Source organism: Podarcis raffonei, chromosome 16 (genome assembly GCF_027172205.1).
Source record: "Podarcis raffonei isolate rPodRaf1 chromosome 16, rPodRaf1.pri, whole genome shotgun sequence".
In the NCBI taxonomy this organism is placed as follows: domain Eukaryota; kingdom Metazoa; phylum Chordata; class Lepidosauria; order Squamata; family Lacertidae; genus Podarcis; species Podarcis raffonei.
Genome location: NC_070617.1, coordinates 39,523,783 through 39,550,387, shown reverse-complemented (window position 1 = coordinate 39,550,387; position 26,605 = coordinate 39,523,783). Strand labels below are relative to the sequence as shown.

Here is a 26,605-nt window from a genome sequence, read left to right as displayed (position 1 = left end):
ACATTTTAATGTGCTGGGCTTTTAATGGTAAAAATGGACAGTACAAATGAGTGGCATTAATCTTTGTGGGTCTGTGGGAACCTGTGGTCCTCCAGATGTTGCTGAACTCCATCAGACCCAGCCAGTGTAGTCGGGGCACGTCCAACAGCACTGAGAGGCCACAGCTGTCTTAGCCTTATAAAAAAAAGGTGCTCCAGAGCTTGGAATGGGTTCAAGCTGTAAAGCAATTCATTTTGTTAAAAAAGCAGCAGCTTAGATTCTGGTGTTGAGAAGAAAAGTGTGTGAGCAATGCTAAATTATTGTCTTCAGGTGCAATTCATGCTTTTTATGCCCATGTAACCAGGAATGCTAGGATCTAAAAGCATATTTTATTACAGGGCTGCTGCATCTATGGCTACAGAACTGTAACTCCTGGTGGCATCGCCTTGTCCAAGCTCTATAATATTGCTGCTTTTTATATTGTTGAATGACTAAGGCTTGTATTATTATTTTTAATTTGTGTTCCTGCCTATGTCCTTTCTACTACACTTCTACTTTTATCAAGCGTTTTAAACATTATGTATTTATCACTTAAATGACCTTTTAAAAAAACAACACAGACCCAACAAGGAATTGGCCAGCACTTTTCCAGGAGACTTTCAGTATTCAAGCTGAAATAAAAATGAGGGGGAATGATAAATCCAGCCTCTAGGGGTTTCATTATGTTGGTTTTGCAAAAGAGAGGGAGAGAGAATACATTTACCTGTAGCTTAAGGACATCCCAGAAAGGTCCACAAGATGCCTTGGCTATCCCTCACCTGTCCTACATCAGGGTCACGATATAATGCAAGCGCCTTCCCAGCCTGGTGCCCTCCAGATATTTGGACTCCCACCACGTCTAGCCAGCACAGGATTGTAAGGGCAGGATGTAAGTATTTTAAAATAAATACATTTTGCAGATTGCAGCATTTGTATCTCCCCTTTCTGCAGAGATCTGACTTTTTCCCTAAATGCAGATAAACAAGTTCTGAAACAACAGTTTTTGAAACACAGAAGATTGCAGCTTGATTCCACCACACACAGTCTCCAATCTATTCTGCTAGCATTTACTTTGCACAGAATTAAAATTGTGTGAATATTCAGTTGCAACTTTGCATTCCAGGCTACCCATACAGGAAGGAGGCACAAGAAGATGAAAGTTTCCAATAGCTTTATTTTCTCCACAAAATAGATCTCTCCCCTAAAATCCCCCCCCATTCACATTAATCAACTTTTATTTTTGCTCCCATGTAATCTAGACAGGGGAAAAGTGCAAGGATGTACAGATTTACTTCTTTTTGACCTATATCCATTCCTTCAGTTTGGAAATGAATTCTAAAGGACAAAAATTAAGGAAAGTGCAAAGGGAAAGGACTGGCAGTATGCCATGTAGTTCACAGGTCAGAGCGCCTTCCTTGCCCCATTGCATGCTGGGGATTCTATCGCCCGCTAAGAATAGGAACTGGGATCTGTGCAAGGAAGGCAGCAGAAGACCTATCTTGTTTAAATCCAGCAAAGATGGGATGAAATGAAGAGGAACCAGGGCAGAAGGGGGCAGAAAGGGAAGGAATCCTACCCAGAAGCAACTTAGGGGAAGACAGGCCACTTGCTTTTTCCATTGCCACAACTTTAGGAGGCCCTCAAAATTACCCCAGACTATCCAGGGCTTTGCTGGTCCCCGAAATATCTTCCCCCACCCCAGCAAAAAAAGAACTTTCACAGAAAGTGGTTATCCTTATTTGCAGAATATCACAATCTTTACATTCCCTTTATCAGGGCATCCATACTGGAAGCAAGACAGAACAGAATAATAATTTATGTGGGTTTCTGTTCCCCTTCACAGCCTGTGCATGTGTGAAATTCATTGGACATCAGCACTTTGGGTTGGTCATCGAATGCGACAGCCTTCCTGAGTTTCTCCCTGGGAGCCATAGGATGAATTGGCTTCCTATGAAAGAAGAGGGGGAAGTCAGTGCAAAAACAGCAACAAGACACAAGACAGATTCTCAGGCTCACATCCTGGCTAACATTGCCCAAAGGGAAATTTCCCAAGCAAACTAGCCTGTAAGGTTCATTGAATTGTAGAATCTTAGAATTGGAAGGGATCCCAAGGGTCATCTAGTCCATAGCTGTCAACTTTCAGATTTGAAAATAAGGGATCAGCAGCCTCACCTGTCCCGGGGACAGTCTACGGGATATCTAACAATCCGGGGAAGCAGCGAGAAATGGCGCTGGAATAAGGGAATTTCCCGCAAAAAAAGGGAAGGTTGACAGCTATGATCTAGTCCAACCCCCTGCAATGCAGGAATGACCCCTACAAGGTTCTACAGGAGCTGCACTTGCTAAGGCAAAGCAACACACTTTCAAAAAGCCCAACCAAACTTTTCTAATAAGCTGGCAAAAGGTTGCCAATAAGGCAATGAACCAAGCCCTCTTCCCCCTACTGTGCTCCAAACTGATCAAGGTGCGCTTTTGTGATTTTGGGCTTCCCAGAGGCATCTGGTTGGCCACTCTGAAAACCACATTGTGGACTTGATGGACCTTTGGCCTGATCCAACAGGCTCTTCGTATGTTTGTCTCTAAAAACAATTTGCTGTAATCTAGCAATACGATACGAGACAGAACAACGAAATTGAAAAAATCTACACCAGACATTCAAAAACCAACAAGCCTGCTATCCCAACTATCCCAGCCTGGTTAGCCCCTAAAAATGTATCTTTACTATGCCTTATAAAATGCAAGCAGCTGAAATCAAGCCCTTTTTTAAATTAAGAACAACCACCACAAGTCTATCTACTTTATGGTAAATCTTCATTCCCCATGAGAAGCTAGATAGCTCTAGCCTAATATATTCGAATGACATTTATCTGTAGGAGCCACATTGATCAATAGGATGACGGGAGCATCTGAAGGGCAACAGGTTCCCCAGCTATAAGGGAAAAGAAAGTGACTAACATCCAATTAAGCCACAGGGCCATTTGGCCAGAAACCACAGGGCCATTTGGCCACAAACCAAGGTGGGAATTTGGTATTAGAATCATAGAATCATAGAGTTGGAAGAGACCACAAGGGCCATCGAGTCCAACCCCCTGCCAAGCAGGAAACACCATCAGAGCACTCCTGACATATGGTTGTCAAGCCTCTGCTTAAAGAAGGAGACTCCACCACACTCCTTGGCAGCAAATTCCACTGTCAAACAGCTCTTACTGTCAGGAAGTTCTTCCTAATGTTTAGGTGGAATCTTCTTTCTTGTAGTTTGGATCCATTGCTCCGTGTCCGCTTCTCTGGAGCAGCAGAAAACAACCTTTCTCCCTCCTCTATGTGACATCCTTTTATATATTTGAACATGGCTATCATATCACCCCTTAACCTCCTCTTCTCCAGGCTAAACATGCCCAGCTCCCTTAGCCGTTCCTCATAAGGCATCGTTTCCAGGCCTTTGACCATTTTGGTTGCCCTCCTCTGGACACGTTCCAGTTTGTCAGTGTCCTTCTTGAACTGTGGTGCCCAGAACTGGACACAGTACTCCAGGTGAGGTCTGACCAGAGCAGAATACAGTGGCACTATTACTTCCCTTGATCTAGATGCTATACTCCTATTGATGCAGCCCAGAATTGCATTGGCTTTTTTAGCTGCCGCGTCACACTGTTGGCTCATGTCAAGTTTGTGGTCAACCAAGACTCCTAGATCCTTTTCACATGTAGTGCTCTCAAGCCAGGTGTCACCCATCTTGTATTTGTGCCTCTCATTTTTTTTGCCCAAGTGCAATACTTTACATTTCGATTATAAATGGTTTTTTAAATTCTCACAGTGTCTCACACAGGGAAGTCTAGTTATATGGTGGCACCAAGAATTGTTAGCAATCCTTAATATAGTTTCCAAGCTTCTTTTAGGGGAAGAAAGAATGGATGTACCACATCCATATTTATTCTTTTCCTTCTGGAAAGACAGAGAGAGAGAGAGATGGAAGGAAGAAGAAACAGATACAAAGAGAGAAAACTATGGGAGCAAATCCTAACACAAAGCAAACTTACCAAGTCATAGTCTTCAACATATTTGTATTTCTTCTCTCTGTAATAATATCTTTTCTTCATGAAATACAGGACAATGATATCACAGAGGACTGTCGCCTAGTTGAGATTCAAAGGCAAAGAAAAGAGTTTACTTATTTTCAAATGTTGAACAAATGTTCTAACACCTTACTAAAAGGAAACCAGTTATGAGGGAGAATAAAGGGCTTACCACACCAAACAGGGCTAAGCCAGATCCAATGTTAATCATCGTAGGAATGATATCAAATTTTCCTGCCTAAAACACACACAGATATACACAAGTTATTCACAAGTCCTTTTCCCGATAGCTCTCCTATTCATTTAAGGCGACTTTCCACTGACGGGTGGTGTTGGACTCCAATTCCCATCAGCCCCAGCCAGCATGGGCACTGGTCAGGAACAACGGGAGTTGGAGTCCAACATTATCTGGGAAGGGCACCAGGTTGGGGAAGGCCGGCTTCATGGCATTTGTTTGTAAGAAAAGGATGGCCGTTCTGTGACTGTCTGAATTGTTTCATGTCTGTGGTGGTGAAACCTCCAGCACTAACTGGTGCAACAGAACATTCAACAACTCAGGAAGACAAAGACGTTGGACACACACAAAAATTCACAGTTTCTATGAAAGAGAAAGAAATGAGTGGAGGAGGCAGGTGGACATACTTAAACCAACAACTAGAAATGTGGTCACACGTCACAGAATGTGTTTAAAAGTTGGGTCCCAAAAAGTTGAGGACAGCAGAATTATTCTGACTGGTAGCAGGTCAAAGGTCTTGGGTACTCTTGCTGGAAATGCCAGGGCTCAAACATGGGGCCGTCTGTTAAATGAGATTTGGGTTCTCAGAAGCCTCATATAAAATTTAAAATATTAACAGATGCTAAAGAAAGAGGTGGATTTGCCCTGCCAGACCTTAAACTTTATTATGAATCAGCCGCATTTTGTTGGCTGAGAGAATGGATGCTTCTTGAAAACACGGACGTGTTGGATTTGGAAGGTTTTAACAATGTTTTTGGTTGGCATGCATATCTGTGGTATGACAAGGTTAAAGCACATAAAGCGTTCAAAAACCATATTGTTAGAAAAGCACTGTTTAATGTTTGGGGAAGGTATAAGGATTTGCTAGAAAGTAAAACCCCAAGATGGCTGTCACCAATGGAAGCAAAGGCCCAGAAAAAACTCAATATGGAGGCCAAATGGCCGAAGTATTGTGAAATTTTGGAACAAGAGGGAGACAGACTAAAATTGCAGAGTTTTGAAAAATTAAAAAATAAAGTGCGAGATTGGCTCCATTATTATCAAATAATGGAGGTATATAATGTGGATAAAAAAATAGGCTTCCAAGTGGAAAAATCAAAATTGGAAACAGAATTGTTAGATTCTAAAGTTAAGAATTTGTCAAGAATGTATAACTTGCTGTTGAAATGGAATACTATAGATGAAACGGTGAAATCTGCCATGATTAAATGGGCACAAGATGTTGGACATAACATTATGATGGTTGACTGGGAACAGTTATGGACCACTGGTATGAAATTTATGGCATGTAATGCCGTAAAAGAGAACTTAATGAAAATGATATATAGGTGGTACATAACACCAGTCAAACTTGCAAAAATCTATCATTTGCCTGATAATAAATGTTGGAAATGTAAGGAGACTGAAGGTACTTTCTTTCACCTTTGGTGGACGTGCCCGAAGATTAAGGCATTATGGGAAATGATCTATAATGAAATGAAAAAGGTATTTAAATATACCTTCTTGAAGAAACCAGAGGCCTTTCTCCTGGGCATGATCGGCCAATTGGTGCCAAAGAAGGATAGAACTTTTTTCATGTATGCTATGACAGCAGCAATAATACTTATTGCAAAGTACTGGAAGACACAAGATCTACCTACCAGGGAAGAATGGCAGATGAAGCTGATGGACTACATGGAGTTGGCGGAAATGACCGGCAGAATCCGAGACCAGGGAGAAGAGTTGGTGGAAGAAGATTGGAAAAAATTTAAAGTATATTTACAGAAATACTGTAAAATTAATGAATGCTAGAAGGACGCTGGAAAGAAGTTATATGGCTTTAGTGTTGTTGTTGTTGTTTAGTCGTTTAGTCGTGTCCGACTCTTCGTGACCCCATGGACCAGAGAACGCCAGGCACTCCTGTCTTCCACTGCCTCCCGTAGAAATGCTATAAAGAACTAAGTAAGTATAGTGATAATGGGTAAAGGTGTAAAATGCAAAGCTAAATTGCATTAAGATAAATTATGGAACTAAATTTGAGAAAGAGGAAAAGGACTTGCTGAAACAACTAAATTGAACTAGAATACAAAAAAGGGAGGTGTGAGGAAGTCAAGGAAATAAGTTAATGAAAGATAAGGACATGAAAATATTGGTTTTCTATTTTCTCTTTTTTCTTTTTTAAATGTTTTTGCCTTTTAAATGTTTTTGTTCTTTCTTTTTTAATGTTTTGATGTACTGTTGGTGTTTTTTCTTATTGTATTTTTTTTCTTTTTTATTTATCTTTGAAACTTTTTACTGTATTTGTTAAACTCTAATAAATATATTTTTTTTAAAAAAAGAGAGATTTGGGTTCTCTCTCCCCGTTCTTAAGGGAACAAAGCAGAGGGGTGCCATGCATGCCTGGTGCCATCTGAGGGTCGCCGCAGCCACGCCAAACTCAGAGGCAGCTGGCCTCCTTATGCCCTTTGCAAAAGCAGGTAGCTACCTTGCCAAACACCATGATATCAAAGCGGATTCCATAGGCCTTGATGAGCGTCCGGGAGTCTCTGCCACCAGCATTCTTGTAATATTTAGCAAATCTGTTTGGGAAAAGAAAAAGGAGAGGTGGGTCTTGTCCTCTGGCCAGCCCAGGACCTCCACGCACACTGCCCAGGCTTGTGCCCCAGGGAGGTCACGTAAGTGCTGCTAACACAGTGGTTTGACTTCACCCCTAGAGGCGCACTCCATTGTCTCTCGAGACAGATGGATGCAAACAACTGCAAATCTTCAGGGATCTCATAACCCAATTAGAAATCCTGGTGTGTCTGCTCCAGAGCTGCTGCACACACACATTCATGTGGGTCACTGGTCCAGAGCAACTGGTCTCCACTGGTGCTGTGCATCAAGTGAAAGTGCTCACAGGCATCACAGTAAAACCAGTACAATTAAAAATCAACAGTGTAAGCCAACTCTTCCAACAAATCACCACACCTAAACAAACACTCTCTTCACCTGCGCCAGACATCAGACCCTGCACCAAAAGAGTTGGACTTGGGTAGAGGCTATACCATGGTGGGTTCCCAGACCTGGTTACCCCAAATCACCCTACCTGAAATTGTATCCTGGAGAGACGGTGTGGTCAGAATCCTTGTTGTCGATACGACGGAAGGTGTACTTTGGCAAACAATGAGAGGCAGCCTTGTCCAAATTACAGTTCCAGCTGATCTGCAGCCCCATCACTCCGCCCTGTAGAAACCCAAACAGTGCATTCAATTTAAATTCAAACAGCCCTCATATGGGACATCATTCATTTCCCCCCCATGGTCACGGATGCAATTGTCTTTTACAGCAGACCATGCACAAAATTTTCTGCAGAGTCTAGTGTACACTGCATCCACCATAAAGGTAAAGGTACCCCTGCCCGTACGGACCAGTCTTGCCAGACTCTAGGGTTGTGCGCTCATGTCACTCTATAGGCCGGGAGCCAGCACTGTCCGCAGACACTTCCGGGTCACGTGGCCAGCGTGACAAAGCTGCATCTGGCGAGCCAGCGCAGCACACGGAAACGCCATTTACCTTCCCGCTGGTAAGCGGTCCCTATTTATCTACTTGCACCCGGGGGTGCTTTCGAACTGCTAGGTTGGCAGGCGCTGGGACCGAGCGACAGGAGCGCACCCCGCCGCGGGGATTTGAACCGCCGACCTTTCGATCGGCAAGCCCTAGGCGCTGAGGCTTTTACCCACAGCGCCACCCGCATCCACCATAACCCAAGTCAATTTTGGTACAAAAAAAGAGAGTGAGGGACAAGTTTCTAGGTCTCATTGATGCCCAAACATATTGCACCATAAAATGCAGTTATTTATTGCAATTATTTACATCCCACTTTTCAGGATACAAATCCTTCCCATGTGGTTTATGAACAATATAATCTCAATGCACATTCTCAAAATATAATAAAGCTGCTGTCATTTGTCCCCATCCGCCAGTTTGCCTGAGTGTTCTGCATGCAGCTGTAAGGCTTGAGTCTAGCAGCAAAGTTTTACGTTTTTAAAACACTCTGACGAAATGTACATGGAAGGGGCACTGACGGCAGACTGACATAATTGTAAAGGTTTTTCTACAGCTTGTTTCAAATGTTCAAAGCACATTAGTGAGTTCTCACAATGATTATTCCAATAGCCCTGTAAGTTTGGTCAGTACTATTATCCCAATATTACAGATTGGAAGACTGAGGCCTTAAAGAACAGCACAGCTTGCATAAATCCACATTGGCAAGTGAAGAGCAGTTCTGAACTGGACACTTAAGTTTACACTTTGCACGGCTGAACCAAGTTGAGGCGTTAGCAAAAAGAGCCTTTTGGAAATGCAACTGGCAAATGCGACTAGAAGCAAAGCTCATTGTTTGAAAGAGGCCTTGATCTTGAGAAGATAGCAAGCCCAAACAAGGAAAGTTAAATATTTGCTCCATTAATCGCATTCCTTATAATGTGCATCTGCCAAAGAGCACCATTTGTACAAACTGTTACCCAGCTGCCCTTGTTCAAATATGCTGGATACTCAAGAGGAGGGGGAAGAGGTTGGAAACAAACATTAAACAGGAAACGAAGGCTCTCGCGGTGCAGCTGCCGCCTTGTGGGGCTTGCTCAGAAGTGGACTCACGGAGCAGCTGCCCCACAGGCTTCCCGCTCTCATTGCGGATCACCCCCCCCATCACGCAGGCCGACCCCACACTGCCACAAGGAGGGGTGAGGCCCAAACCCCATCCTGAGCCACAGAACACACGGGGGCTTCTGACAGAAGAAGCTGCCACAGAGAGGCCCCACCTGAAGAGATGCTGGGTCGAGGGTCTTCTTGGCAGCCCACAAGCGAGGCATAAAGCAACTGTTCTCCTGCTCCCAGATTCTGGTGTCGCAGCTAACGGCCTTTGCACAGCAGACTGCACTCCATGGTCAGTTTTGCTTATCATCCAGGCTATTATCACGGTGCAAGGACATGAGAAAGCACTGGAAGAGCCTGTGGAGTGGAGCTGATAGCAAGTGGGGCCTGGGCAGGGGAGGGGTCTGTGGCCTGGCCAGAGCCCCAGGGGCCAGTGGAAGGAGCACCTATGTCTCACAGCCCAAGTTAATAATACATGCTATGTGCATATAGAAAATTTATCCTATCTTTAAAGGAAGATAAATCTAAGTATTTTTTTTTATAATCTAATTCGCAACTCTTGCACTCGGCTCCAGATTGGATTATCACTCTTCCCTTCCTGTCGCATTTTCCCGCCACAGATTCTGACCAACCTCCACAGCCATCTCTTGGAAATTCTGACCCGCAGATTCAACCACATCACGGAGGCGGAAAATGGGGCAAAAGGGGTCCGTTTTGGCATTGTATTTGCAGTTCTTGAGGTATGATTTACTTATGTTGGGGAGGATGTTTCGCCTGGGTGGGGAAGAAGGGAGAGATTCCAGAGTTAAGGTCATCTGGGGAACTCACTGGGTGATTTACCTATTAATTTTATATCATGCCCTTCCGCCCAAAGGGTGCAACTTCCTGTATGCTGAACTAGAAACACCTGCCTTGCCCACTCCACATAAAGATGTTGTTGTCTAGGAAAAGGGTGGTGGTGGTTATCTCTGGCAAGCTTTTGAAATGAGAGAATGAGCATAAGCCATCTCTATTCATTCTGCAAACTTAATCCTGGCTGAAAGCCGCTGCTGTTCCACAATGCCGGTGTTAGGAGAAGGGCAGTGGCTCATGCCAAGAGTCCAAGGTTCAATCCCTGGCATCTGCAGGCAGGGCTAGGGAAAGATTCCCCACCTGAAACCATGGGGAGCCATAGCTAGTCAGTGTAGACAGATGGACCAGTGAGCCTGGCTTGGTATAAGGCCGCTTACTGCAGTCCTAAGAAAAGTAGATGCAGCACCAGCAAACAATGGCAGTGAGGAAAGCGGCTCATGGGAGGAAGGGTCTGCCACTGACAGGGTCTTGCCCAAGGGAACCCAGAAACCTAGAGCCAGTGCCACCCACCGGCACCTCCCATCCCACCCTGCCACCTCCACGCTTGACAAAGCACTGCCGAATTCTTCAGTGCCATGATTTTATATTGTGACACAAATAATACAAGGACTGATTCTTTTTCCTGCTAGCAGAAGAACCCAACAACTTGTGATTAATGCTCCAGCGAGCGCAGCCCAAAGGCGTTAGTGATTGGGGGGGATGTATACGCACTTAGTGAAGTTGAACTTGGGGTACCAGATGTTGTTCTTTACCAGGAGGGTGAAGTTTGCAGCATTATGTAGGAAAGCTGGTCTGGAGGAGATTGAGAAAGGACCAGGGGATGGGATGGGGCAGGGAGGAGAAAGAGAATGTCTCAGTGGAAACCTGCGATTTCACTTTATGCCTGACAATCGTGGCTAGCAACAAGGCAACAATCCAACAATCTCACTTCAAAAAGGTGGTCTGGCCCCCCATAGGTCAGTGCACACTTTGCACACATAACACCCCAAATTCACTCAGGCAGGGGTGATGTCCAAAGAGGGTGACCTCGGGTAAAGCCTTCCATTTATAGCGCTGCAAGGCTGCCCATCCCCAGTGTCCCCTGATTGGCCCATTCAAACAAGCCTTTCTGCCCATGCCAGTGTGGCCAGAGGGGGGAATGCTGAACATCCCACCCACAGCTATGGGGGAAGGAAACAATGGCCTTTGGAACCAGGCCACAGCAGGGCCAACCAATAAACGCTGCTTCCCTGAAGTCCTGGGAAAGCAAAGGCCGTCAACACCATTTAGCTCCAAAAGACGTCTGAGCGTAGCTACCCGGTGGAAGTATCTCAGCACCTAGCCATGGTTGGGTTTTTTAAAAAGCAACTTGTTATTTTCCCTCCCGCAAGACACTCACTTGGGAACATGTTCATCATCCTCCACTGGACACCAGGCAAAGACCTCACAGGTTTTCTCGGTTGAGTTTCTGTATGCAACACACTTCCCAGTCTGGACACCTGAAGGGATACCAAGAGCGTCCTCATCAAACTGTTATGCGAGCAAGAACTATGCTGCCTCAGGACTCTCCTTCCTTGGAGGTTTTTATGCAGAGGTTAGATGGCCTCCTGTCACGGATGCTTTAAACGCGATTCCTGCATTCTAGGGGGTTGGACTAGATGACCCTTGGGTTCCTTCCAACTCGATGATTCTATGATTCTGAGTTTTTCTGCTGCCACATGTGTAAGTCAGGCTTCAGACCTAACATCTTCCTATGAAAGGTAGGCCAGAACCACCCTCTTCTTGCAGAGGGCGGTGATGGTGTTTTAGGCTGAGAGAAAATGGCTTGCCATCAGGGAAGTGTGGGGAATTAGGGGGCAGCAGCACCCAACTGAGTAATCAGCATTCCTCCCCTCCAAAACCCATAACAAGTATCTACAGATGAAGTCAATCACACCATTGCACAATATCCTTGAAATCTGCAAGATACACTTCCCGCTTAGAAATGCTGCCTTATCTATATGTTTGCAGATCTCAAGGTCAAGATTTTATCAAAAAAAGTGAGCAAAATGATTAGCAGGCACAAAGACGACCACACCACTCCTACCATTGCTGTGTGTTCCAACGTATCCTTCCGTGCAGTTTTCGCTAGAATGGCACCGTGTGGTTTTATCTGGAAACTGGAGAGGAAGAAGATGGTGCAGATAAACAGAAAGGCAGCGCTTGACATGCCCTCTCCCTCCACCCCGTGGCCTCCAAAACTAGCGCTTATGAAAGGGTTTGCATGGGGGCACATCAAAACAAAAAAGCTCTTTCTGAACTAGTTAATCCACTATGCTTGGATTCACTGAAATAAATCAAATAAGCGGGAGCTAACAAGAACAGCTCTTCACTCAAAGAAAGGAAAGAAACAACGAGAGAGTCAGAATTCTGCACAGACGCAAATTGGGCAATCTACATAAATTGGGATATGTGCTAAAAACACTTTGATCCAACCAAGTTGGCAAACACCACAATTTAAAACAATAGTATGCAGAGAAAAAAGACCGTAGTACTTATGTAGGTCCTCTTCCTTTCTGATTGGGGGTGTCATACAATACAGTGGTACCTCGGGTTACAAACACTTCAGGTTACAGACTCCGCTAACCCAGAAGTAGTACTTCAGGTTAAGAACTTTACCTCAGGGTATGGGAGAGGTACAAAGATCTAATAGAACAAAAAACACCTTGGTGGCTATCACCAATTGAAGCTTCGTTACTCAAGCTGCTTGGCAAAAAGGGGAAGTGGCTCACATACAGAGATCTACTGAGGGACCAAGAAGGGAAATGGAAATTAAAAGAGTTTGAGGAAATCAAAGACCATTTTCAGAGTTGGCTACACTATAGACAACTTTATGAGATGTATAAGGAAGATAGTAAGAAAGGGTTTAGTGATACAACTTCCAGATTTCAAAAGGAAGTTATAGAAGAAGAAGGGAAGCTGCTGAAGAAAGCATATAGTATTCTGCTAGAATGGGAAACAAAAGATGAGGAGGTCAAATCAGCCATGATTAAATGGGCACAAGATATAGGACATAACATATAATTTGAGGACTGGGAAAAATTGTGGAAAGTAAATCTGAAATTTACAGATTGTTCTCTTTTGAAAGAAAATTATATGAAAATGATGTACAGATGGTGTATCACACCAGTACAAATAGCAAAAATGTACAAAACCAGGTCAAATATGTTGGAAATGTAAAGAAAAATAAGGTACTTTTTATCATATGTGGTGTGCAGAGAAGTTAATTTTGGGGGGGGAAATGATATATAACGAATTGAAAAAAAATGTTTAAAATGACATTTGCAAAAAAACAACAAAAAAAACAGAAGCATTTTTGTTAGGGATTGTAAGACAAGACCCGCCAAGAAAAATAAAGAACATATTTATGTATGCTACAACAGCGACAAGAGTCTTGTTAGCACAAGGATGGAAGAACAAGGAAATCCCAATGAAAGAACAGTGGCAAGAAAAAATGATGAGCTATGCAGAAATGGCCAAGTTGACATATAAACTGCGTGACAAGGACAATCATGACTTCAAGGAGCAATGGAAACTTTTTACAAACTACTTAAAAAGACAAAAAAATGACTTGGACTCCTTGGCAGGTTTTGAATAAACATCCACAAATTTATTAGTTCAATATATGATAGACAAGGCAAGGATATGTACAATTTTATAATATGCAGAGAACAATATGTGCAAAGAAACCAGAGAAGGGAGCTGAGGGAAGTCCTGGGTGGGTGGGTGGGGAATAATGTAATTGAATATTTGGATTGATAAATTGTTATGTTGAAATTGTTTAATAAAAATATATTATTATTTTTAAAAAAGAACTTTACCTGAGGATGAGAACAGAAATCTCACGGCAGTGGCAGCGGGAGGCCCCATTAGCTAAAGTGGTGCTTCAGGTTAAGAACAGTTTCATGTTAAGAACGGACCTCCGGAACGAATTAAGTTCTTACTAGAGGTACCACTGTACAATTAAAAACCACCTTCACAAAATATTTCAAAGCCTGATAAAAAAACTAAAACCAACACATAACACACTTCTAAAACTGCAGTCATTTAGCATTTACTACCGCTGGGTCCCTGGACATTAAACCCCCTAAGGCCCAGGTCAAAAAACCAACTTTCTCTGGTTTCTAAATGCTATAAATTTACGTAATTTATTTCCTAAGGATTTCAACCCTCTTTCCCTCCTGAGGACCCTGCAGTGTTTGCTTCTGTGCTGCTGCTGCTGCTGGTGGCTGCTCCTACTTTTATCAACAGGCTGGCTCCACCCCCAAACGCCAGCAGCTATTAAAATCCTAATTCCCCAAAGATGGCATCACTACTTTGGCCCTGGGATGTAAACTGAATGGCCAACTCCTCAACTCAGCTCCCGAAATTCCACAGCATTTCTTTTATAGTTTCAGACAAAAGACGAATGAATTCTGAACATTGAAAGCTTGATGTTACTGGGAGCCTACCTCTGCACAGAGTCCTTGAGTTTGATTCTGAGTGATGATCATGTTTGTCATGATGAATACGGAGTTCTCGCCCTAAACATGTGTACAAAGAAAAAACACACAGTTATCTGGATCTGTGGTGTTTCCCAAGGAGAAGCCAGATAGCATCAAGGCTTAGCTCATTTTAGCAGAAGGGGAAACTTTGATTGAAATGTCCCTCTGTGGGGTACAGGAAAAGGTGGTTCCCACAAACCAATGGCTCAGAAGCTAAAATGTGATCATGGGCATCTTAGCAGCTCAGAATGAAAGAGCAGTACATCATTGACCATCAGCGCAGTTTCCATTAAAAGCTGAAAGGTGAATTTTGAGTGGAAGCAAGAAAACATTTTGCCCAGGAGCTGAGGTCAGGAAGAACAACTTGCTACTAGGTCAAATAACTGGACATTCAGCGTAAGGATTTAATGATTGGGTTAATGTGAGCCCCCCCCCCATCACATAAACAGCCAGGCAGCAACATTCTGCCCCAGCTGCTCTTTCTGAATAGTCTTCAAGGGGAGCCCCATGGAGCAGATCCCACTTCTGCCACCAATTACTGTAGCAGAACCCTCGACTATACACCAATTGCTGTGGACCCAAACTACGTACACACTCTATAATCATCACCACCACAGGTTATCTTTATGGATTTTGTGTGAGGGAAAACTTTCATACTTGGGAGACTCAGGTAGAAGTTGAACAAATAAGAAAGACTTATTTAACACAACAAAGTGGATAAAGCAAAGGATGTCTCAGGAGATAATGTTCTTTCAGAAAATAGATAACCTATTATTATTTATACTAAATCTAATGGATGCTACAGGCACAACTTCTTTTAAACTTCAGCGGCTTATTTTCAGTTACGTACTTCGCTTTAGGTAGATGTTACAGGTTTTTAGACTAGATGGCTTCTTTCCAGTTTCACTTCAGTTCCTTAACTCATTTGTTGCATAGGTGTTACAGCTGAATACTTTGGTTCTTAAGCAAGGTGGCACTTTTGACAGGATTCTTTGGGGTGAGCCACAACTGTTTAAAGTGTTATCGTAGCACATAGTTGGATGGCATGGATATCTGGGTTATGATAAAGTGAAAATACATAAAGGATTTCGCAACCACATTATCAGAAAGGCAATAGTTGAAGTATGGGAAAGAAATAAAAAACTTTTGGAGCTGAAAAACCCTTGGTGGTTATCACCAATGGAGGCAATGGCTGTTAAAAGGAAAAATATGGGTACCAATTGGCAGACATATAAAGATTTACTAGAAGAAGAAAATAACCAACTGAAATTGAAGAAATACAGTATGTTAAAACAAATCGGTATAAGCTGGTTGCAGTACCACCAACTCAATGGTGTTTTGAACATAATAAAAACAAGAATGGACTTGACAAGATAATATCTGATCTTGTTAAAGAACTTCTTTCAAATGATAAAAAGAATGTATATTACAAAATTGACATCTAAAAGATGAAGAGGTAATGGTTAAATGGGCCCAAGATTTTGGCTATAATATAGAACTAGACAAGCGGGAAAACCTTTGGAAAAATGATATTAAGATTTCCGGCATGCTATACGATTAAAGAAAATTTCCTAAAGGTGATGTATCGGTGGTACCTGACCCCAGCAAAATCGGCTAACATAAAATTTTTAAACAGTAGTAAATGTTGGAGGTGCAACCATAAGGACGGGAATCTATTCCACATGTGGTGGACATGTCCCAGAATAAAAAAATTATGGGACAAGATATATGAAGAATTAAAAAGAAGAATTAAAAAATTGATTAGATACACTTTTCCAAAAAAACCCCAGAGTTATTTTTATTAGGAATCTTTACAACAGACATCACAAAGGCCAAAAAGAGTCTTTCTATATGTAATCGCGGCCGTCAGGATCATGATTGCAAAATATTGGAAAAGTAACACATTGACAACAAAAGAAGAATGGCTCTTAAAACTAAGTGAGTATCTGGAACTGGCTAAACCCACAGAAATAATAAGAAATCATTCAAATGAGAGAATTAGGAGAGAATGGGGTGTTTTTTATACATTATATGAAAAAAGGTGGTTTCCAGGATTTTGCTTGGCTTAGTGTAGATAAAATTTCCGCAGGAAATTTTCCCACAGTCTTACTAATGGAATACAGACAACCAGAAATACGAGTTATTAAGAACCACATAGGGGTAGAGGGAAGTCAAGATATAAATCAGGGCATGAAGCATGAAGTCAGAAAAGGAGATATTGTAAAATGAGAAGAGAAGGAGGCTACTAACGGGAATACGGACAGCTTGTATTCCTTACAAAGATGTGTATATGGAACTGTTGTTCTTTCTTTTTTAAAGTTTTTTCTTTTTTTCTTTTTCTGTATGTATATGTCAGAATAATTGCAGGTTATGTTAAAATTTGTAAAACTATGTTCTCTTTTTTTCTTTTTCTTTTGTATATGTAATATGTATATGTTAATAAAATTCAATTTTAAAAAGTGTTATTGTAACACTTTAAATGTATGTATGGTGTGAATGTGGCCTAAGAGGGGTATAATGTTTGTTGTTGTTGTTGTTATTATTATTACGGTAGATTTTTATTTCTATACCAAACTAATATTGATCCAAGTATAAATGCTTTCATACATGCTGAAAACAGCAATCAAATACGATTGTTTAGGGAGATGACTCAGTCACAGTGCGAACAACAAGGAGGAAGTGTGGCTCCCAGGAAGCCGCAAGCTGCAGAGATCAGAGGCAGAGGCATAAAACAGGAGAAGTTGAGGTTTAGCCAAGAAGAAAGAATCAGCAGAGCTGACCTTATCATTCTTTCACAACGGCTGTAAAAGAGAATCAACAGAGGAAGCTTACACCCGTTCTGCCTTGACATATTGCAAAGACATATTGAACCGAGTTCTATGACAGAGAAGAAATTATTCCACACAACAGTCTACTAGGAAGGGCCTGGCAGCTATTTGCAAAGTGTCCTCTTGGATTAGACGAGGTTCTCTCAGGTCCTGCCTTGGGCTTCCCTGAGGCATCTGACTGACCACTGTGGGAACAGAATGCTGGACTAGATCTGGGCCTCAGGTCCATGGACACCAATAGTGCCCTCAACTACAACTCCCATTGGTCCTCACTGTTGGCACTGATGGCCCCAAATATCTGTAGCAGGGGTTCGGCAACCTAAGGCCCATGGGCCACAAGCGGCCCATTGGGTTGTTTAACCGGCCCATGGACCCCCGCCGCCCACTTGGTCAGCTCCTGTGCGCTGCGCTAAACCGGCACAGAGCAGAGCGGGGACCGCCTTCCGTGATGCTGGCTGGCTTCCCATTGGCTGAAGGAAGCTCCTGCAGCCAATGGGAAGCTGCGCACACCTCCTCCGTGCTGGAAATAGCGTTTGCACATGCATGCATGCATGCGTGCACACACACTCCAGCCCACCGTGGTGTCTGCAGGACAGTGAACCGGCCCAAGCCACAAAAACTTTGCCGACTCCTGATCTGGAGGCTATCAAGACTGGGAATGCTTGGTACATGTTGTATCCCACAGGCTGCAAGCAGCAGACATGTTTTCTGAGATATGCCCTCTAAACAAGGCCTGAAGCCATCACCATAGAGCAGGGATGTCCAACAGGTCGATTGTGATCGACTGGTCGATCCCCAGGAGGTTCCGGTTGATCGCTGTCAACCATGGGCTCCTTTTCCTTTGCGGTGGCATAAGAGCATTGGCCCCGGCCTCTCTCTCCATCCTCCATTTTTGCTGGAATGGAAGACGTAGTTTTTGCTGTGAGGCAGATTGTTTCCCTAGCAATCTTTTGGTGAGTGACTTTTCCCCTTTCCCCTTTACTCAAAACAACTTTGACCACAAAAGGGGTAGATCACTGCCAGTTTTTATTCTGTGAGTAGAATCCAGTCTCTCCATCGCATTTTGGCTAAGTGGCCCAAAAAGATAACAAGGTCAGTGACATCAAAAGCCTCTGAAAGGTCCAGAATCAACAAGGTTGCATTCTCCCTGCTTCTCTAAAACATGTTTTTCATTGTCCTATATTGAAAGACTTTGGGCAGAAGGTAACTGAAACCAACAACAGAACTGTACGGAACAACCTTACATTTACAGAGCAAAATGCCTTCTTTGCCTCAGTCTTCTCCGATAAAGAAAACAATGCCCGACCTGAAGAATTTGGAGCGAATGATTCAGCAGAGGAAACACAGCCCAGAATAACTAAGGAGATAGTACAAGAATACTTGGCTAGTTTAGATGTATTCAAGTCTCCAGGGCCAGATGAACTGCATCCAAGAGTATTAAAAGAACTGGCAGGTGTGATCTCAGAACCACTGGCAGTCATCTTTGAGAATTCCTGGAGAAAAGGCGAAGTCCCGGCAGACTGGAGGAGGGCAAATGTTGTCCCTATTTTCAAAAAGGGGGAAAGAGAGGACCCAAATAATTATTGCCCAGTCAGCCTGACATCAATACCAGGGAAGATTCTGGAGCAGATCATTAAGCAAACAGTCTGTGAGCACCTAGAAAGGAATGCTGTGATCACCAATAGCATGGATTTCTGAAAAATAAGTCATGTCAGACTAACCTGATCTCGTTTTTTGACAGAATTACAAGCCTGGTAGATGAAGGGAATGCAGTGGATGTAGCCTACCTTGATTTCCGCAAGGCATTTGACAAGGTGCCCCATGATATTCTTGTAAAGAAGCTGGTAAAATGTGGTCTTGACTATGCTACCACTCAGTGGATTTGAAACTGGCTGACTGACCAAACCCAAAGGGTGCTCATCAATGATTCCTCTTCATCCTGGAGAAGAGTGACTAGTGGAGTGCCACAGGGTTCTGTCTTGGGCCCGGTCTTATTCAACATCTTTATCAACGACTTGGATGATGGACTCAAGGGCATCCTGATCAAAATTGCAGATGACACCAAACTGGGAGGGGTGGCTAACACCCCAGAGGACAGGATCACACTTCAAAACGACCTTGACAGATTAGAGAACTGGGCCAAAACAAACAAGATGAACTTTAACAGGGAGAAATGTAAAGTATTGCACTTGGGCAAAAAAAAATGAGAGGCACAAATACAAGATGGGTGACACCTGGCTTGAGAGCACTACATGTGAAAAGGATCTAGGAGTCTTGGTTGACCACAAACTTGACATGAGCCAACAGTGTGACGCGGCAGCTAAAAAAGCCAATGCAATTTTGGGCTGCATCAATAGGAGTATAGCATCTAGATCAAGGGAAGTAATAGTGCCACTGTATTCTGCTCTGGTCAGACCTCACCTGGAGTACTGTGTCCAGTTCTGGGCACCACAGTTCAAGAAGGACACAGACAAACTGGAACGTGTCCAGAGGAGGGCAACCAAAACGGTCAAAGGCCTGGAAACGATGCCTTATGAGGAACGGCTAAGGGAGCTGGGCATGTTTAGCCTGGAGAAGAGGAGGTTAAGGGGTGTTATGATAGCCATGTTCAAATATATAAAAGGATGTCACATAGAGGAGGGAGAAAGGTTGTTTTCTGCTGCTCCAGAGAAGCGGACACGGAGCAATGGATCCAAACTACAAGAAAGAAGATTCCACCTAAACATTAGGAAGAACTTCCTGACAGTAAGAGCTGTTTGACAGTGGAATTTGCTGCCAAGGAGTGTGGTGGAGTCTCCTTCTTTGGAGGTCTTTAAGCAGAGGCTTGACAACCATATGTCAGGAGTGCTCTGATGGTGTTTCCTGCTTCGCAGGGGGTTGGACTCAATGGCCCTTGTGGTCTCTTCCAACTCTATGATTCTTTGATTCTATGAAAATATATTCTTGAATTATATACCCAGCACATGGAACCTTACAAAAGGATAATACGAGTGGACTCTCCGTGCCCTGACCACAGCAAAAAGACCGGTTCTGATGAACTGGAAAAATAAAAATGCGGCTCCCTTCTATGACTGGATTGAAGACTTATGCAAACTCGCAACATATGAACAACTTGCATATAAATGCAGACTTGCCATGGACAAATTCAATGATATTTGGAACCCATTCTTAGAAATACAGTGGTACCTTGTTTTGAGTCTGGGATCCGTTCCGGAGCCCCAGACGCTCAACGAAAAGGACACTCGACAAAACGCAAATGGATGCTGGACGGGGCGGACTTATACGGAGGTACCACTGTACTGTAATGGGTTAAGATCTGGTGAAGTACAATAACAACATTGTAAAAGTTTGGGGTTTTTTCCCTTCCTCCCTTTGTTTTCCCTTTTGCACGGGTTCTGTTTCTCTTTTTCTTTTTTTCTTTGTGTCTCACCATGTTTGGTGCACATATGGTTATGTACTTTTTGAACTTTCAATAAAGATGTTACCAAAAGAAAAGAAAAGAAAAAAGGTTGCATTCTGGTATAAGTTACCTACCCAGGAGACCAATACAAGTTCTGTACCAAACACAGGAATCAAACCAGGATGGAATGGATCTGAACAATTGGCTGGTTGGCCACCCCAAAAAGCAGGCATTTCTTATTAACACTCATAAAGACGGCCACTGTATGTCTTAGGCTCTGTTTAACTTTAGTCCTGTGATCTAATGGTCTCCTTTGAAGAGCTAGCAGGTAAAAACTGTCCCCGTTTGCTCCAAGGCAGAGCTCAACAGGAAGTACTGGTATGTGTCATGCCCAGCAAAGCCCTCATGAGATTCAGCTCCTGTGTACATACCTGAGGCGGAATCACGTAATCGGCTACATCCCAAACTCGGAGCCCCAGCTCTGAAGTATTGGTCACGGTGACGCCCTTCACTTTTGTGGTCACCGAACTCACCACTGAATCTGTTTCTTGGTAGCCCTTTTCCCACACGAAGACCCAGCTGCAAGAACGGGGGGGGGGGGGGCAAAACATCCACCTCAGAATTTAGGTTTAAGTAGGGTTGCCGTTTTTCAAGAAGTAAAAATCCAGAAACATTTTGGGGAAAATATTTTTTAGCTTATCCCCTTAGTCTTGCACGGTTAGGGAAACCTGCAGGTGTTACTGGTCTCCTCCACTTCCCATCATTTATGCATTTTCCATTTTTCTATTTACATATCATACTTTGCCATCAAATATTCTTTCCATATAGACTTCCCGGCCTAGCCTCCCATGGCATTTGTAATTGCTGAATATCCAAATATTAATCCACCCTACTTTTCCCCTTCTAGTCCTTCTTTGTATTTACTGTTGTTCAGAGAATTACCCCAACTTGTAGCTTTGCTTTAGTATCAACTTTTTTTAAAGTACTCCCCCAAACTTTCCCATCCGTCCTTTATTTGTTTTCCATCCCGATTCCTTATTTTGGCTGTCATGCTTGCTAGTTCGGAGTATTTTGTCCATTTATACAGCCATTGTTCTTTTGCTGGTATTCTTTTTCTTGCCAACTTTTAGCATGCAGTATTCTTGCGCTGTGGGTTAAACCACAGAGCCTAGGACTTGCCAATCGGAAGGTTGGCGGTTCGAATCCCCACGACGGGGTCAGCTCCCGTTGCTTAGTCCCAGCTCCTGCCAACCTAGCAGTTCAAAAGCATGTCAAAGTGCAAGTAGATAAATAGGTACTGCTCCGGCGGGAAGGAAAATGGCGTTTCCGTGCGCTGCTCTGGTTCGCTAGAAGCGGCTTAGTCATGCTGGCCACATGACCCAGAAGCTGTATGCCGGCTCCGTTGGCCAATAAAGCGAGATGAGCACCACAACCCCAGAGTCGGCCACGACTGGACCTAAAGGTCAGGGGTCCCTTTACCTTTACCTATTCTGTGCTTCTTTTGATAACATTTTGTTAATTTTCCAAAAAATAATAACAAAATAAAAATAATAACAACAATGCATAAAAAAGAAAAAGAAAACATCATAGCCAAATTTTTAAACCATATGTTTTGCTTGACTTCCCTCCACTCCCCCTCTTGGTTCCATTGTTTAGTACTTGTTCACGCATGTCCTTAAAGCCTTATATTCTTTATAATCCAATTTTAAACCTTCTTCATCTTATTACAAGTGACTTTTAATAGCATGCACTATTCTGGCTGCTGCTGTGGCAGAAATAAATAGGTTCTGCCCCCCTGCCAACATAAAGCCTGCCCCCCATAAATCCTGGCTACGCCCATGCATACATGAAAAGTATATTCTTCCCCCAGCCTGGAAAGAACTGTGGGAACTATAGTTCACGATGGGTGCTGGGAGCTGCAGCTGGGTGGCGGGTAAACTAAAGCACCCAGGAATCTCAGGAGGGCAAAGTGCTTTCAACAGATGGTGCGTATGCAGCCAACATCCGGAGCTGCAACTTCGCTGCAACCAACTCCTTCGTAAGTAAATCCTATTGGAGGGGCTTACTTCCGAGTAGACACCTACGGAATTCAAGGACTACCCTCCTCTGGCAACAAGCGAGTTCCCCTGCTGCCCTTCCCCAGTTCTGGGGAGGAGGATCACGTTGGCGGGGAAGGGAGGTCCGGGGGTCTCCTCCCTCCCTCGCTGGCCCTCGGCCCCCCCCCCGCCTTACCCGATGACGTAGGCCAGGATGGCCAGCTGGACCAGCCGGTTCATGAGCCCCACTTTGCGGCTCTTGATCAGCACGATCCGCGGCGTGTCGTACTCGAAGAGGAAGCTGTACAAGCCCGCGCACGGCTTGCCCGGGCCGGCCATGGAGCCAGAAGGGGCGGCGGGCGGCGGCGGCGAAGAAGAAGAAGAAGCAGCGCGATCCCCGCGGGAGGCAGCCGCTCCCGCCCGGCCCGAGGGCTTTATAGAGGGCGAATCCCGCCGCTCCGCCTCCCGGTGGCGAGTTCGAAAGAGGCGCCTCCCTTCCTCCTCCTCCTCCAGCGCCTGAGGTCGGATTGCGGGCAAGGAAGCGGAGGCGCTGCTCCTCCTGCCGCGGGCAAAGTGGACGGGAAAGGAGAGGAATCGCGGCTGCTTCGTCGGCGGGATTCAGCTGCAGGCGAAGTCCGAAGGCGGCACGAACTTGCGACCCGGGGTGGGAAAGTCGGGAGTGGGGAAAGGGGAGGACCCCCAGGCCGGGTCTCATTCACACGCCCTTTGAGCAGTAGCACGGGCTTCCCCAGGGCCGGATTTAGGCTGGATGAGGCCCTAAGCTACTGGCGGTAATGGGGCCCTTTCTATGTCCAGCTGTCCTTTGTCAACAACGAATTGTCGCTGTTTTTTGTGTTGAGTATATGCTATAATTTGTGGACCTAATAGGTATCTAAAGACATTTGCACATGCAGAATGTAGGCACCCTATATACAGAAATGAGCAAACCGGTGATATTTTAGGGAGCAGGCGAGCAGGCGGGACCATTGCTTACTTACCGGTACATCATAGATAGCTGTGTCAAACTTCCCTTTTTTTGCGGGAAATTCCCTTATTTCAGCACCGCTTCCCCGGATTGTTAGATATCCCGTAGACTGTCCCTGGGACAGGTGAGGCTGCTGATCCCATATTTTCAAATCTGAAAGTTGACAGCTATGATCATAGGAGCCTACACAACACACACTGTTGCTGGATGTAGGTTTCATTTGTTTTTTTATCTTATATTCTGGAAATGTACACCCAGGGTTTTTTCAATGGGGGGGGGCAAGAGAGTGGAGCCCTAGGCTATAGCTTGTTTAGTTTATACGTAAATCCAGCACTGGGCTTCCCTCCCCCAAAGAACTCTGGGAACTGTAGTTTGTTAAGGGTGCTGGGAGTTGTTCCCCTCCCAGAATTACAATTGGAGTGGTTCAACAATCAGTCTGTCTTCCCAAAGAACTCTGGGAACTGTAGCTCTGGGAGAGGACCAGGACCGGCCCTAACAACTCTGCACCCTTCATGAACTACACTTCCCATGAGTCTTTGGGAGAAGCCATGACTATTAAAGTGGTATAACAGAATTTTAAATGTAGTGTGGACGCAGTTGATGCAGAAACAGCGCGCTGATGGCGGATCATTCCACTTGGTTGTTTTTTTCTGAGATCCTCCCCCAACATTAGCATACTACTGCCATCTGGAGGGCTGTTCTTCAGGAGTCTTGGATGAAGGACCATCAAAAGCTTATTATTTTTTTTAAAGTTTTTATTTTTAAAACGCTAAAAAGAAATACAATTGTCCTGGCAAGTGTACAATTAAGTATGGCATAGTATATTAAACATACATCACATTGCTTCAAAAGGTCTTGCTGCATCCTTCCATGAGTGCTTGGTTTTCTCCCATGGTCTTTCCATCTCATGTCCCAGTGAATAGTTGCCGTGCATCATCTACACATTCTCACGGGATGCTCTCAAAGAGCTCTAAAGGGTTGTTTAGAAAGAACTTACCTGGAACTGAGTGAAACACAGAGGCTTGTGGGAATCCACAGGTATGTCACTGGGGCCTTCCCCTAGAAATCTGGTGGGGAATTGTGTACAGCTGGAAAACCCCCAGCAGAAATCCTTCTAATAGGACTGGCCAAAATGTCGCAAAAGAGTGGCACAACATTTGTGACATTTTTGTTTGTCCTAATAAAGATATTGCAGAACCGTTAATTATTTTAGGTCCGCCCCCACCTTCTGGGCCTTTGCTTTCTCTCTGCCCCACTTTATATATGTGGATCTGAAGCTTCTGCTCCTGAGTCTCCAGTGGAGCCTCATTCCCATGAAACCACCTCGGGGAACAGCTTGGAACCCTTGAAGCCTCTCGCTGCCGGGAGATGGGGACGGGGTGCAAAACAGTGTTTTTAAATGTGAAGTATAGCAACAAGTACCAGTTAACAATGCCAGGAAGCTAAATTATAATGCAATTGCGTGGCGTGGCATAAAATACCACAGGCATGAGAAATGATTACACGCAACACTAACTCAAGACTAGCCTGTTTCCCACAATGGCGAGTGCTATGCACCTGATTCTGAAACTTAAGAACTAAAGTCTCGTCTGATGGCCAAGAAGCGTTCCAGGTCTCTTGAAGACCTGCAGCTTGTGTGTTATTTATTCTGAAATAGCCAAATTCCCCAAGTTGTTATACCACAGGGAGACATGCAAAATTTGTATATTTTCCTATTGTTAGGCTACCAACATCCAGATCAAACTTTTTTTCAGAATGAATAGCAAGGAGAGCTGTGGAGAGGCATTCTGTTAGATATTTATTGATAAACCTCAGACCAGAATGCTAGGGACATTCCCGCCATAAAAAAACTGTGTTTGATGTTGTGTTGATGTTCCGTTGCAAGCTGTCCCGAGTGTGTTGTGATAGTTGTGGGAGGGAGGGAGATACACATCTGATAAACACGTGTGTGTGTGTGGAAATAGACAGACAGACATGTTGTGTCACAAACTGCTTTGTAAAAACTCTGCTCAATATCAGGTTACAACAATTAAAAACACAGTGTTAAAAATAGTTTGAAACAACTTTTTAATTTTTTAAAAATTACAATATAAAATTCAAAGTGATTTGAAGATAATACAAACATGTGAAAATGGTAAATTAAAACACAGTAGCAACATTGATCCCACCAGTTCCTAAGCAAAAAACCTTGTAAATCAGTGCAGAAATGTTAGTGCAGGCCTATGAGGCAAAAGGGCACCCTGCTGAGCACACAGGAATGCTTTGCAAACTGGGCGAAGGCCAAGTTCCTGGTTTTTGTTACATTTCAGTGACTTGAAGGACTAACATAAATATGTAGAGGCGAGCTGATAAGTAAAATGTTCTTGGAGACTATTTTTTTGTACATGTCATCAAGCCTGTGTCCGCAGCTCGAGAAAATGGCAGGGGCAGGTTTTGCTTCACAGCAGGAGTGGGAAACTTGTGGGCCTCGTGGCTCCAACCAGCCTCAGCCCACAGGGCCAAATAGGGCCACTGGAAGCCCAGAAAGGTTTGGAGGGCTGCAGCTTCTCTACCACTCCTGCTGTGAGGGAAAAGCCTTGCTTTGCACACCCTCCACCGTAGAAAATGCTTCGGCAAAATATACTTCAGTCAGTTGCATATGCATTACAGTATATGATAGTCCCTGGAAATAGCATGGGACAAAGTCCTCTGGACACCCAGTTTTAATTACCAGTATATACACAAGTTTGTTTGTTTGTTTGTTAGGTCTCTCTGCTCTAACCCCCAGAAACGCAGAAATAATGAGGCTGGTATCTGATACTCCTGAAGTCTCCTCTCCTCATTCCTGAGAAATTACAGTGGCACCTCCTGTCACGTACTTAATCCATTCCGGAGGTCCATTTGTAACAGGAAACTGCTAATGGCGCCTCCTGCTGCGTGACTTCCACTCGCATCCCAGGGCAAAGGTTGCAACCAGAAGCGTCTACTTCCAGGTTAGCGGAGCTCGGAAGCCAAAGGAGGATGGTACGTAACACGAGGTTCCACTGTACTGGAAAGAAACAAACAGCTTCAAAACCAGAAACAGA

General features: G+C 44.0%; 1 protein-coding gene and 1 long non-coding RNA gene across 2 annotated transcripts; one reads left to right on the top strand and one right to left on the bottom strand.

The window, feature by feature from the left end:
* Positions 1 to 1,172: 1,172 nt before the first annotated feature.
* Positions 1,173 to 22,946, bottom strand: P2RX4 (purinergic receptor P2X 4). Its single transcript, XM_053369864.1, has 12 exons — positions 22,752 to 22,946; positions 20,951 to 21,098; positions 14,259 to 14,330; positions 11,855 to 11,927; positions 11,168 to 11,267; positions 10,501 to 10,581; positions 9,570 to 9,711; positions 7,391 to 7,527; positions 6,788 to 6,881; positions 4,261 to 4,326; positions 4,053 to 4,148; positions 1,173 to 1,966 (listed from the first exon to the last, which is right to left on the bottom strand). The coding sequence occupies exons 1-12, from the start codon at positions 22,892 to 22,894 to the stop codon at positions 1,907 to 1,909; spliced, it is 1,212 nt and encodes a 403-aa protein (XP_053225839.1). The 5' UTR covers positions 22,895 to 22,946; the 3' UTR covers positions 1,173 to 1,906.
* LOC128404344 (uncharacterized) lies at positions 9,095 to 13,519 on the top strand. The gene is made up of 3 exons (XR_008328090.1): positions 9,095 to 9,229; positions 9,558 to 9,677; positions 13,191 to 13,519. It is a non-coding gene; the product is annotated as an uncharacterized LOC128404344 (long non-coding RNA).
* Positions 22,947 to 26,605: the final 3,659 nt, after the last annotated feature.